The sequence below is a fragment of the Aotus nancymaae genome, unplaced genomic scaffold, assembly GCF_030222135.1.
Source record: "Aotus nancymaae isolate 86718 unplaced genomic scaffold, 86718_ANA_hifiasm-v0.15.2.pri h1tg000016l, whole genome shotgun sequence".
Lineage (NCBI taxonomy): Eukaryota > Metazoa > Chordata > Mammalia > Primates > Aotidae > Aotus > Aotus nancymaae.
The window spans coordinates 19,833,176-19,847,813 of NW_026988428.1; the positions used below are offsets into that span (position 1 = coordinate 19,833,176).

The 14,638-nt window shown below is 33.3% G+C and overlaps 1 protein-coding gene across 22 annotated transcripts in view; it reads left to right on the forward strand.

The window, feature by feature from the left end:
- PPFIA2 (PTPRF interacting protein alpha 2) overlaps nucleotides 1–14,638 on the forward strand; it is a 495,144-nt gene that overhangs the window by 375,379 nt on the left and 105,127 nt on the right. For all 22 annotated transcript variants that reach the window (XM_064376927.1, XM_012442054.3, XM_064376925.1 and 19 more), the window contains 5 exons: nucleotides 2,210–2,356; nucleotides 3,386–3,520; nucleotides 9,269–9,352; nucleotides 9,606–9,737; nucleotides 11,297–11,359. In XM_064376927.1, coding sequence (XP_064232997.1) covers nucleotides 2,210–2,356; nucleotides 3,386–3,520; nucleotides 9,269–9,352; nucleotides 9,606–9,737; nucleotides 11,297–11,359 — 561 coding nt within the window. The remainder of the gene's footprint in view (nucleotides 1–2,209; nucleotides 2,357–3,385; nucleotides 3,521–9,268; nucleotides 9,353–9,605; nucleotides 9,738–11,296; nucleotides 11,360–14,638) is intronic.

The window sequence follows — 14,638 nt, forward strand, 5'->3', positions numbered from 1 at the left end:
TTAGTTTTGAAGGGCTGCCACAACAAATTGCCACAGACTGGATGGCTTAAGACAACCATAATTTAGTCACTCATTGTCTTGGAGGCTTTAAGTCTGAAATCAATGTTTCAGCAGGGTCATATTCTCTCTGAAGGCTCTAGTGAGATTTCTTCTTCACCTCTTCTAGTTTCTAATGGTTACTGGCAATCATTGACATTCTTGGCTGGTAGCAGTATAACTCCAGTCTCTGCCTGCCTTCCTTCTTCTTCCCCATATATCTCTGTGTCCCCAAATCCCCTCCTTATAAAAATACCAGTCATTGGATTTACGGCCTATCCTAATCCTATATGACCTCATCTTAACTTGATTATGTCAATAAAATCTTCTTTGGACATAAGGTCACATTCACAGGTTAAAATGGACGTGAATTTTGGGGCCCCAGTACTCAGAAGTAAGGAAGTATCAGGTCACAAAACCACTTTTTTATCCCAGGCTTTGTAGCTCAGATTTTACCCTGCAGATGGAGGGGAAGAAATAAAGGTATTGAAACCAATAAGCAATATGATCAGACTAGCATTTAGAAATATCTCTTGGGAAGCAGGGTGGAGTAAACGTAAGGAGAATAAAAGACAGAAAATATGAGAGAGAGAGCTGATTTGTGATGAGCAGAATGCTAGGGACAACATGATGAGTTTCATAGTAGATCTGTTACTTTTTTTTTTTTTGAAATGGAGTCTTGCCCTGTCGCCGAGGATGGAGTACAGTGGTGCAATCTTGGCTCACTACAACCTCTGCCTCCCAGGTTCAAGCAATTCTTGTGCCTCAGCCTCTCTGAGTAGCTGGGATTACAGGCATATGCCACAATATCCAGCTAAGATTTTTGTATTTTAAGTAGAGATGGGGTTTCACCATGTTGGCCAGGCAGGCTGGTCTTGAACTCCTGACCTCAAGTAATCTGCCCATCTCAGCCTTCCAAAGTGCTGGAATTACAGACGTGAGCCACCGCATCCAGCTGATCTATTACTTTTGAATTAATTTTAATTTATATATACATATATATACACATAAATTTTGTAAGTCAAATAATGGCATGTATAATGATGGTACACATATAAACACAAACAGCGTCTCATTTCAAGTTTTCATCTCATGTCCCTGAGATTTTTAATTTCAACATTTTTATTTACTACTTCTGGTATTTTCTCTCTTTATTTAAACAAAATTTATTTTTTGCTATTATATTAGATTAGGATATTACTTATTTTATTCCTTATTTTGCTTTTTATTCTACCTATACTTCCATTAGAGTTATCATCTCAAAAAAAGAAGAAAGAAAATTTAAAGAAAGGCTCTCAGCTTATCTGATTTTTATGTGTGACAGGACTGGCTCTGGACCCTGTAGGAGAGTGACAAAGGCACTGGTTAGGAACAAGTGATGAAATGAATCTGGATAATAACATATGGAGACTATCACTATTTCCTCCATTCCAGGATTTTTATACAAAGAAGCTTCCCACATTCTCAGGAAACCATTCCAGGCCAATGAGCCTCATTTCTGCACTTGATTTTCTCTCAACATCTTGTCAATAAAGTAGGTTATCTAACTACCAATAAATTTCCATGTAAGCTGTTAGTAAGGTAAAATCAACTCCCTATTACTATCTATAAATTTGGTTATTTAAAAATTACTGTTTAAAATATTATCAATACCATGATTTTCTCCCCTTGCACTTGATGTGTTCCTATATTTATGTGTTCATTGACTTCTCTAAACTCATGTAATTGAAACAATACATAACTAGGTAAATCATTAAGTTTCTAAGTCAATTGTTAATTTTTTGTAAATAAGATCCAAATGTGCTATTTTTTTCCTCCTGCTTTTTAACCACATTGTTCCTCTTTCTTATATGTAAAGGTAAGAATATGAATGGTATTTGTTGTCTATTTGAAGATTGCTTTACAATTTGAAACTGCAGCCACCATTTTAACAATTTTATGAGTTGCAACTCTACTCATAATTGTACTTAATTTTACTGCATAAGGAACTAATTTATCTGCCACTTGTCTTACAAGAAGGCCAGTCTCACATTCCTTTCAATGAAAAGAAAGGAATGAGTATTTACTTCAAGAATGGAGTAGTTTTTATGTTTCTTTTTTATTTAAGTAATATGACAATAATTAAACAATCTGAAAATCTGATTTGCTTTTTTTATAAATTATTTTATTGTAGGCCATGGCACAAAAAGAAGATATGGAAGAAAGAATTACAACCCTTGAAAAGCGTTACCTCAGTGCTCAGAGAGAATCTACCTCCATACATGACATGAATGATAAACTAGAAAACGAGTTAGCAAATAAAGAAGCTATCCTACGGCAGGTTCAGTATCTCTGTCTTGGTTTTGTTCTGGTCCATTCATTCTCATCATTCTCACAAAACATGGAGTAAATAAATTAGGTTATTTCTTGACAGATGTTTGATTAACCATTCTCTAAAATGTAAAATTCTATACTGAAACAAATATGATTTTTAGTATGAAATTTACTTTCTAGAAAGATGTTATTTATCTTAATAATAATACAAATAATGACTATTATTTACTTTTCATGTAGGCATGAACAAGAAATTGTGCTAAACAGTTTTCATGTATTACCTCGCTTAATTCTAACCACCACCTATGAAGTAGGTAGAGTTACTATACTGAAGACACTGTACTTCAGAGACAGTCACACTTTCCCAAGCTCATACATACTAAATACCAGAGCCAATATAGTGGAATTCTAAGTTTATTGGGCTATATAGCAGAAATAGACAAACTATAGCCAAGAGCCAAAGCTGGTTGTTTGCCTGCTCTTGTAAATAAAGTCTTATTGGAGCACAGCCATGCCCAATCATTTGATCATTGTCTATGATTGTTTTTATGCTACAACACAGTTGAGTATTTGGGATTCAGGCCATATAATACATGAGACCTAAAATTTTTACTATCTGGCCCGTTACAGAAAATGTTTGCCAACCTTATCTCTAGAGCCTGGATCATAATGCTACATTACCTTTCCCACTGCAGTCTAAATACCATGATTTTCAGTATTTTGCTATGGTGGTATATCTGATGTCTTAGTACTGAGCTATATTCCCTTTGTTCAAATTTATACTCATGAGTAATTTCTTTCCTTTTTGCTGCCAATGGTAAGAGCCTTTTCATTTTTTTAATGTGCTGAATTTTGCGAAGGAAAATGGATAAGCAGTATATGAAAACAAGACAACAATCAACACATTGCACATTTAGGTGCGGTAGTGACTAATTTTAAATCTAGAACCATGGCTGAGGTGCAAAGCCCCTGGTGTCTGGTGTTTGCTATTCAAACTCTGACTCCTTAAGTGTCTCTGCTCCCATTCCCATTTCAGATGGAAGAGAAAAACAGACAGTTACAAGAACGTCTTGAGCTAGCTGAACAAAAGTTGCAGCAGACCATGAGAAAGGCTGAAACATTGCCTGAAGTAGAGGCTGAACTGGCTCAGAGAATTGCAGCCTTAACAAAGGTACTGAACTAGAACAATTGGTCAACCTAGATATGTTTGTAGAAAGGACTGGCAATCAAAATGGAATCTATAAAGATTTTCTATAGGCTCTATGAAAATTAATTAATTTAATCTTTATTATATTGATCTATTATTAAGTGAATTGTTTTCTTCTCATACATATTTATGGCAGCAAGAATAATCATTATATAAATGTGACGTTTCCCCTGCCTATTTAAACATTAACAAAACAAGTAACAATTTCATGCCATTGTTATATTTAATTTTCCATGGTAATATTTCTATAAGAATAATCATGGAGATAAACAAAAATGATAATGTTATCTATATGAAACATAACAATTTAACAGGTTTCACATCAATTTCTATTAGAAGTATAGAAACTATCCTAACTTCTTGATTCCTCTCCAATGACAGTAAAAAACTTGTCAGAAATGGAAAGTTAGATGTATAAAAGTTTGAGGTCTAAAACAATTAAATAATCAGAAAGTGATTTTTATAGTTGTAATTTCTTCTGAAAAATTCAAATCAATAATACTCTGAGGAATGTTCAAAACTTTCTGCCATAATGTGGCCAATAGATTCTGCAACTATTGCATATTTTAGAATTTTATAAGCATTATAATGTTAAAAAGCAGTATTCTGACCTCTGACAGTCAAATGGAAGTGACATCATTTCAAAGTGTATATATATGTTACAAGTTATATAAAAGTGCATTTTGTTACTAAAAGTATGTTTGACTTTTGATATGCATTCACAAATAATCACATAATTTATATTTTTACACAATCATTAATATTTGCTAAGTTTTCAAGGCTACTACAATAAATGAGTATGATAGGTATCTAGACTTTAAGTTTGAAATTATGGCATTAGGATTTACCCAAAATAATTGATGGAGCAATGAAGTGGACACACATGCCTGATTTTCTAAAAAAGCAAATAATTAATAATGAACAGTGAACTGATCTCCCTGTTGGTTAAAACAGGAGAGTTAACCAGGTAATGAAAGGCAAACCTTTGACGAAGTAGAGCAGGATTAGAGAGCATTGAAATAGTTGCTTGTTTACAGAGTATTGGAGTGACTAGTTGGATAAAATTGATTAAGATGAGTTTATAACTTGGATCCTTCTATAGTCACAAACCATGCCAGTAAACCACTCTGGCAATTTCAGAAATGTGTGATTTCTAAGATAAAGATATAAAGATAAATTTATCATTTAATTTGAAAAAATATTCCCTAAATTACATAAAGCTGTTTAAACATATAGATATTTCACTTTTTTTTTTTTTTGCAAACACTGATCTTAATGACTACAACATAGACTAAGATATGCATAATTAGATTTTTCATCTAAAGAACATAAAGGACTTTCAAAAAGAGTTATCTTTTTCATTTGTACTGTTTTGAGGGGTTAGATGAGTGACTGAATAAGAAAAATAACTTTTGGGCCAGGCTCGGTGGCTCACATCTGTTATCCAAGCACTTTGACAGGCTGGAGAGGGTGGATCACGGGGTTAGGAGTTTGAGACCAGCCTGGCCAATATGGTGAAACCCGGTCTCTACTAAAAATACAAAACTTAGCCAGGCGTGGTGGCGTGGACCTGTAGTCCCAACTATTCAGGAGGTTGAGGCAGAAGAATTGCTTGAACCTGGGTGGCGGAGGTTGCAGTGAGCCGAGATGGTGCCACTGCACTCCAGCCTGGTCAACAGAGCGAGATTCCGTCTCAAAAAAAAAAGAAAAAAGAAAGAAAGAAAAGAAAAATAATTTTTGTAAAATTGTAACTTAAAATAATTATCAATATTATCCTGACTAAAACACAAAAAAGTCTGCAATTTCCCTCAAGTAGCACAGTTTACAATTCAGAAAATCATTGCTCCTCATTAACTTTTGATAGACTGAGAATAAAAACATAATTTAAAATATAATATTTTACATAAAGGGTTTTATATTAAATATTCCCAAGAATTCTTGATTTAGAATATATAAAAATAACTGGAATTAGGTATCTTATATTCTTTGCCCTTGTCTATTCTGTTAAATTCATATATATACATACACACACACACACACACACACACACACACACACACACACACACATATAATCTTGGTCACAAAAAAAATAACTTCCTCAGTCTTCTCCTACTTAAAATACTGCCAAAATTCCACTGTCTCTGAACCCTTTGGATTTCATTTTTTTGGAAAATTTTAATTCTTCTAAAACGTCTTCAAATGCTCTAATTCACTCTCCTTTTTAATACTTTCTTTTCTGACTGGTGCTATGTCAACAACGCATTTCAAATATACACTTTTTATATTATTACCATATTTTATTCATTATGAAAACTCCTTAAGTACTGAGATTTTATCCTGAACATATTCCCTTTGCCTGTAAAATTTTTCTAACATTTGAGGATCACCCTTTCACTTCTTGTCCCAAGTTTCGTGGTTTCAACAATCTTGCACTTTTTCTTGTACTCTGTTTTCAAGATCTTTAGGGTCTATATTTATAACCTTTTTTTTTTTCTTAAATTTCATTTGTTTTTTATATTTCCCTATTATGGCCCATGATAGTCCTTTTCTGTTTGTTAACCTTTTGACTACCCACTAAAGTAAAAATATTTCTTTTTGGCTTAAACCTGGGTTTCTCCTCCTGTATTTTGAGTGATATTCTTAACAACCCCTCAGACATTTTATTTAGCCAATATCCTTTTTTTCAACTTTACTATCACCTTTTTTGTTTCTTCTTCTTCTTCTTTTTTTTTTTTTTTTTTTTTTTAGGTCTTTCTCTTTAAACTTAATTTCTTCTCCATTTCTAAGTTTATTCATGTTCTTCTCAAAACCATTTCTCTCTGTAGTTCATCCTAAAACTTTTGGTATATTTTAAATTTTTCTATATTATATTAAGGAGTGAAACCACGATAAACCCAGTTTCTCACCAAGTAGTATAAAAAATAGCAGACTATTTCTGTGTGATCTTTGTATTTACAACAATTGCTGAAACTGTAGTCCTCACATAGACTCCAAATCAGTATTGTTGGTTGAAAATTGGTCCCAGTATGTATTATTTAGAAGAGATGTCTGAACGTATTATGTATGGTTGATAAAACTATTTTTCTCCTTCTAATGTATGTATGTGTGTGTATCTGTGTTTGTAGGTGGAGCTTATTTATAGCTTTCAGAAAGTCAGAATTATTGGTTAACAGCTATGGATACAACTAAAACTTTTGCTTTGGCAAATTTATAGGCAATTAACCAATAAAGATTACTTTGGGCTGCTAGTCTTATGATTTATCATATCTACTTTTTAATTAAAATGCATATTTCTTTAGCAAGGACATAATTCATCTTGAATGAGGTGTTTTATTTCTAGTATCAATAAAATGTATCAACAATAGCATAGTAATTTAAACAGAACAAAATTCTTATTTACCTCTGAAATGAATTTTCAAAATTTTGGTGTTTTGTGTTTTTTTTTTAAGTTTGATGTGTTTTAAATAAATAAACAGAAACAGCTAGAAGTTTTAAAGGTCTCTAAAAGCTTGTATTTTTGAAGACAGTTTTGACAGTTGAAATATTCATGTCTTGAATATTTTGAGTCAGTCATCTAATTAATTTTAACACCACTAACTCATGTTAAAATGTACTTTTGAAGGATCAGAAATACCTTTATGAATTTAGGTTATATAATTTCAACAACATTTTGACCCACTTACTGTATTCTTAATATAACTCTAAATTTTAAATGATATTATAAAGCCATTTTATGAAATTTGGGGATCATGGTAACTGTGTGGCTTCTATTTGGAAATTTGAAGACAACATTGAGGAAAGAAATTGGTTATTTATTATGTCTTTATTATCTTCCATGTTTATAAAATAAGAATATCCGAAGGAAAACCTTACAAAATGTAAATGTTGAATTGTAGTTTGCATAAGCACACCAGAATTGAAATGTTAAATGTTTGCTTTCATAGATTAAATTGGAATTTATTGCATAAAATAGTATATATGCATCTGAATCGATACATGAATAGGTTATTATTTCTTTTCAGTTACTGCATGTCATATTTATATATAGTTCTATATTGGCATAAAGTAAGTTTCACTGTTTTAAAATGAACTTATAAAATGTGATAGAATATGCTCTGGAGTTAAAATTTGTAGTCCTGACATAGAGGCATTTAGATATAATAATTACTTAACTTTCAATGATTAAAATGTTGATGTAACTTCATATGTAATCCCTGCATAACATACTAACAATTTTGCTATCAGCAATGTCACATGTGTTGAACACTCTGCACCTGTGGTAACCTGACAGTCACCTCCAAGACATGTATCTAACTTTGGCACTGGGCAAACATAAGCTCACAAGGCAACTCTGCTGCCTATTCACTTTAGGCACTATTTTGTTTCCCCAGCAACAAATCAATGCAAAAATAGCTTTGAATTGGTCCGTGGTGTCAGGAGAGTCACAACCAAGATTTCTCGTTCTCACAGAATTATTGTCAGCTTGATAATTTGAGGGCTTTTAATCATTTTCATTTAAAATTTCTAATTAAACCTATATCTGAAAGTAGGCCATTAGATTCTAGACCAGTGATCATATGCACATTCACAGACCAGAAGTCATTTCATAAGTTTTCCTGTTGCTGAGGAAACTCAATCTTGCTTGAATTGGGGACTACTCATAATAAGCCCGTGGCTTAGTTTTTTATCTTAGTTCTACAGAGAAAGGTTTAGAATCAATTTTGTTCCAAATTAATTACACCTGAGTCATTGCCTTGCATTTTCTTCAACATTGTGATACATTGTTTCCATTATTTTAAGTAATATAAACAAACAAACCAAAATACAAACTTTTAACAATCTATCAGAGACATATTCTGGTGTTTGGTTTCCCATAATTCCAATTATTATATAACTCTTTCAGAATTGCTTTATTCATTCTGTAGTAGTCTCTCATTGCCAGCCATCACTAACCTTTCATATCTTAGGTTGATAGCTTTTTATTTTAGTATATTATTGTTTTTTATTTAAAATCATCAACTGCATCGTGTTCACCAAATATCAGTGTAGTTCTTTCCACATAAAATTCTGTCTATTAAAATATTAAATTTGCTGTCACACTTTTCTTTTAAGCATTCTGTGCTACGTTCTGTTTGGTGTCAGTGTCTTTAGTTCTGATTTTTCAATTTTGTCCCTCTCCTTTTCCTTGACTCGTTAGTCTGATCCAACCTCTTCTACCTCATCTGATGATTATCAATATGTTATGGAAGCTAAACTACAAGAAATGATCTCCATACGTAGGAAGGTAGTCCTACTGGACTTTACTTTCTATTGCTAAATAGAATCCATCTAAGTTTTTCTTTTCATTTATAAGAATTATGTTACTTTTATTTATTGATAATCGACCATCTGTGCAGTTCAGTGCTTCAGGAGCTTAAAATCGGACAATGGCAGGTTTGTGTTCAAACCATGCACAGTCTGCATGTTACATTTGGCTGATTTCATTGCTCATAAATAACTCCAATGTTTTGCTGATGCTTGGATGTAACAGGCCTTTGTAGCTGACACATTTCAAGCAATGCTGTTCAGCTGCCTGTTTGAAGAAAGTTTATTTTTTAAAAACTATGTTTGCAGTTGGTAGTAGCTTGCTTTACATTTTATTTCAATTTATTTGGAGGAAAAGAGTAAACCAAATCTTACATTTCAGGTGCCTTATCATATTTCTTAACAGGCTGAAGAGAGACATGGAAATATTGAAGAACGTATGAGACATCTAGAGGGTCAACTTGAAGAGAAAAATCAAGAACTTCAAAGAGTATGTATATTAAGAACTATTACCCCCATCATCAGTTTATGAATTCATATTCTGTGTATAAAAAGAAAGTCTTTAATTGAGTATGGGTTATATTTAAAACTTACAAATACATCCTGTAGATTTTGAAGAAAAAAGTTTCCACCATTTTAATCAAAACAGATGTAAAATTAAATTCAATTTAAACTAGTGAAACTATGAAAATAATCTCAAACAGTTTTTGAATGGATTTTTATTTCATTTTTTTAAATGTAAGGCTAGGCAAAGAGAGAAAATGAATGAGGAGCATAACAAGAGATTATCGGATACTGTTGATAGACTTCTGACTGAATCCAACGAACGCCTACAACTACACTTAAAGGAAAGAATGGCGGCTCTAGAAGAAAAGGTAAAATGACAGAAGGGTAAAAATCACATGAATATTTTGCAATGTTCCTATGATCATGTTTGTTTTATATACAGCTGCAATCATTGTATTGGTCAGATGATCCATTTACTTAGTTTTTAAAAATACCTGATATATTCTTAAAAAAATGAATGCATAGTTTTTATTTAAATAAGTATAAGATCAAATTTTGATTGAATAAAAAAATGTTGCATGATATATGAATCTTTTATATTGGCTTGTTCATGTGAGGCGAATGTATTAAAATATGCTGTGCTTGTATGATGAAAATATTTATTCTCTTCCTGGTATGCAAAATAGAAAAGTGATGAGACAAAAGTCAGTATTTTTGGAGAGGGGGAGGTGATTTGAACTATTCATGTCTCAAGTGACTGATATCTACACACCAGTCTAAAAGTCAAAATGTAAGTGAGTTTGAGTCATCAGTAGAACTAGTATCGATCCCAGTAGAGGGTTTAAGACCCCAGTATTTTCAGCTGCATTATTTCAGAAAAAGTGCTTCTGTACAGTCTGCAATGTGATTTACAGTTACATATGTCTCATTGATAGTTGGCAGCTACCAGACCAGCAAGAGTTATGTGAGCTGGTTACCAATTCCAGAGCAAAAATAAAGGTAGGGTATAAAACCCGGATGATCACATAATTTTGGAAATTTAGATTGAATGTCAATCACTATTTTAGCTAGACATTTTCCCTTAATACATAAGATACACCAAAATAGGGAAAATGTTTTGATAAAATGTCAAAGTATTTTCATTAATTTACCTATTAGAAAGTCATAAGGCATGTCTTCTTCCCATACAACTCCAAATACATGGCCACTGTACAATTACTACACTCTTAGTTTAATTTTACTCTATACATTTGAAAAGAATGCATTATTTTAAATAATGCCTTGTAGTACTTGTTTGCTTTGTAGAAAAAATAAATAATGTTTAACAACAACAATAATTTTCTGGAAAGGTTTCTTTTAAGTATCTGTGATGCCAACTTATTGCCACATGACTTTGTGATGTGTAATATTAGGTTTATGAATAGCTGGAATTTGTTATTTCTCTAATAATTTAGATATTATTATAAATTGTTAATTCCACATTGTAATAGATGTCCAGAAAGTGAACTTTTTAATAATATGATTTGATAATTTCTTCTTTCTTCAGATAATAGAAGTGAGTTCTTCTGAAATTTTTATAATGCCTCTAAGACTTAGTTTGTTACTCATTTTTTCTTATTTGAAGAATAACCAATAGTTTCTAATTTAAAATGTGGTCTAAGGAAAGGCAAACAGAAATAGCTTGAAATGTAATATTTCATTTGTTCATCCAAGTGTTACAAAATAACATTTCCCATTTAAATTATGTACTTTTTAAAATGTGAAGGTCTCACATTTGAAAATTTCATCAAAACATGGTTTCCATGGAAACCAAAACATAGCCGTACCAAGGAAGAAATCCAAGAGGATTCTTGAATGATAGGATATTAATTTATATATTTAAGTATTTTCTGTTTATTAATTATTGTTGCTATTTTCTTTTCTTTAGAATGTTTTAATTCAAGAATCAGAAACTTTCAGAAAGAATCTTGAAGAATCTTTACATGATAAGGTATAATAGAAAGTTACATTTTTTGCCCATTTTTCTATTTTTATTTTCGATTCCACTGATGAATGTTTTGTTGTGAAATAAATTTGAAAAAATAAGTTTTGTATGTTGTCTTTGTAAAAGAATTTTTTTATTATACCTGCAGAAAAGGGTACATAGAGAGGGAGAGCTTAATGAATCTTTGCAACCCAAATTCACCAAAAATTAGCACTACAGAAGCTTCCCCCAAATTAGTCTATAGTCATACTCCTCCATTAAAGGATAATCACTATCTTGACTTATTCATTTAAAAATTGTTTTGTCTTACTTTATGTCTTATATAAATAGAATTAAAATGTATGCACTAATTTGTCTAGATTTAGATATTCTTTCAGCAGAAATAATATTAAATACTATTATATATAAGAATTATGCTAAATTATGTATGTCCAAACATGATTCGAGTTCCAAAGGAGCTAAACAAATCTAACAGAGGAGAGAGAACACAGCCTTTAGAAACGAGTGAAGATTCAGGGTAGCAGATGCCAAGTGTCAAATGGTCAAATGAGTGAAGTAGACAGTAAGAGCTATGGGTAGGAAAGACCATGATATATTGCTGCTGGGACAAAGCCTTCAGGAAGGAAAGATTTGACTGAAGATTTAAGGAAAAGTAGGACTCTGATGCAAGGCTTTCAAATATAGTTGGTGCAGAATGATCACAGGTGCTTGGTGGGGTGAGAGGATGGGTGTTGAGTGTGAGATCGTAAATAGGCACAACGATTTGGCTGGAATCGATTATTCCTATTGCAGGGTGTGTAGTAGAAGAGGCAGCTAAGGGCATATTGTGAAAATTTTAATTGCTAATATGTATTTTCCTTCTTCATTACCCAGCAAAATTAGTGTTAGCAATTTTATATTATCTTGTTAAAGAAGATAGGATTGCTAACTTAAGAAGTGATCTATAATTGTGTGTTGACAAAAGATAGAAGAAATTGAGAGAGAAGGAATGGAGAAAAAAAAGGAAAGAAGGGAGAGGGAAAGAAGGAAGGAAGGCAGGCGAGGGGAGGGGAGGGCAAAGGAGGAGAGGGGAGGGAGGGGGAGGGCAGTGTGGCATAGGGAAGGAGGGAGGTAGGGAGGGAGGGCAGTATGACATATAGAAGGTATTGGAAAAGATTAAGAATAGAGGAGAGAGAGAACAATTATACATTTAACCCTACTGGATTCTGCAAATTATGATGCAATTAAAAATAACTATTTGATTCTACAGTCATGGTGTCCATAATCTCCTGATAGATAGATAGGTCTTTAGGACAGTGTGATATGGGACCTAGAAGATAGTATCTGATTCTTTCTGAGGTAGTTCACAAAGACAACACAGAGGAGATCACATTTTAGTAGCCTCTTAGCGCGGTGGCTCACGCCTATAATCCCAGCACTTTGGGAGGCCGAGGCGGGTGGATCACGAGGTCAAGAGATCGAGACCATACTGGTCAACATGGTGAAACCCTGTCTCTACTAAAAATACAAAAAAATTAGCTGGGCATGGTGGCACATGCCTGTAGTCCCAGCTACTTGGGAGGCTGAGGTAGGAGAATTGCCTGAACCCAGGAGGCAGAGGTTGCGGTGAGCCAAGATCGTGCCATTGCACTCCAGCCTGGGTAACAAGAGCAAAACTCCGTCTCAAAAAAAAAAAAAAAAAAAAAAAAAAAAGACGTGTATATACAATCTTAACAAATAGAGAAAGGTAGAGCATTCTAGGTAGAGGACGAATCCTCTGCAAGAGCACAGAGAAAACCAAGATGGTTGAGCTGATGAATCATCAGAAGTTTACTGTGACTAGTATGTATTTAAAGAAGTAGCTTTTGAGCAGATTGCGAATTTTGGACTTGATCTTGTTATGCGTGTTATGTTATCCAAAGATCTGTGTGCTCCTGGCAATATCCCCAGAACCCACTCCCCCGCCACCTACCCAAACCTTGTAACTCCAACAATCTGCCTAAGCAGCCAAGAGTACTAATCATGTTATGCTTTGCATCCTTGCTTATGTCAGTCTCCAGAGAGAGTAAATCCCCAGTCATACCTCATTTCTGAACTATCACTCCATTTAGCTGGGCACATTCACTAATCTGACCACATCTTCTATAATTCCTCAGATTTCCACTGAACTAACTATACTTATAGTCCATTATCAGCAAAACCCTCTGTATGTTCAATCTCTTTTCTCAGTGTTTCCCTTTCCATCTTTATCTCTAAAATTTGAACTTTTTAGTTAGCTATCCTTTCTTCTCTCTGATTTTTCATTAGTGACCTCATCTGATCTCCTGGATTTAAATATCATCTATAAATTGAGCACATCAAACTTTAGATTACCTACTGTGTCCTCTCCCCTGAGAGAGTTTAGATATTCTAGTTCCAACTTAATATCCCCATTTGGACACCTAGATATCTTAAATGTAACATGCCAATCTACCCCACTCCCACACATCAAACACCAACCACCTAACCTATTACATCAGCAATCCTCTCAGTAAATCATAATCACAATTTCTTTCTTTCAGTTACTCAGGCTAAAAAACTTGGAGTTAATCTTGACCCCTATGTTTATTTCATATTCCACATCTAGTCCAATATCAAATCCTCTTAGTTCTACTCTCACAATATAGCCAAAACACAGCTAGTCTTACTCTAACACCATTCTTATCCAAACCATTACTCTCTTGCCTAACAATTTCCTCTCTTTTCTGCCTCCCAATTTAATTTGACAATCTGTTTCACAGCAATTAGAATGATCATTCCCTTCTCTGCTAGAAAATCCAGGAGTCATAGCAAGACCCCATCTTTACAAAAATAAAAATAAATAGGGAGGTGCAGTGGTGCATATCTGTAGTCCTAACTACTTGGGATGCTGAGGCAGGAGGATTACTTGAGCCCAGGAGCAGGAACAAAGTGAGACCCTGTCTCTAAATAAATAAATGAATATTTTAAAATCTTCCAATTGTTGCCTATCTCATGCAGAGTAAAAGTCAGAGAGTTTAAAGTACTTTACAATGTCTTTTAGAACTACCCTTCATGTGTTCTGCAATCATACTTTTAAAAATCCGTCCTTTACTTGTCTATTTAACCTCTCCAATCCAGCCACACTGGATTCCTTGCCCTCTACTTCACTTCCACTAATGGGCATATGCACCTGCTGTTGCTTTTATCTGCCTTGCCTTTTTCTAATATTTTCATTTTTTACTTTCTCCTTTATTTAGGTTATTGCTCAATTATCACTTTATTGAAAACCGTTCCATGACTCCCCTG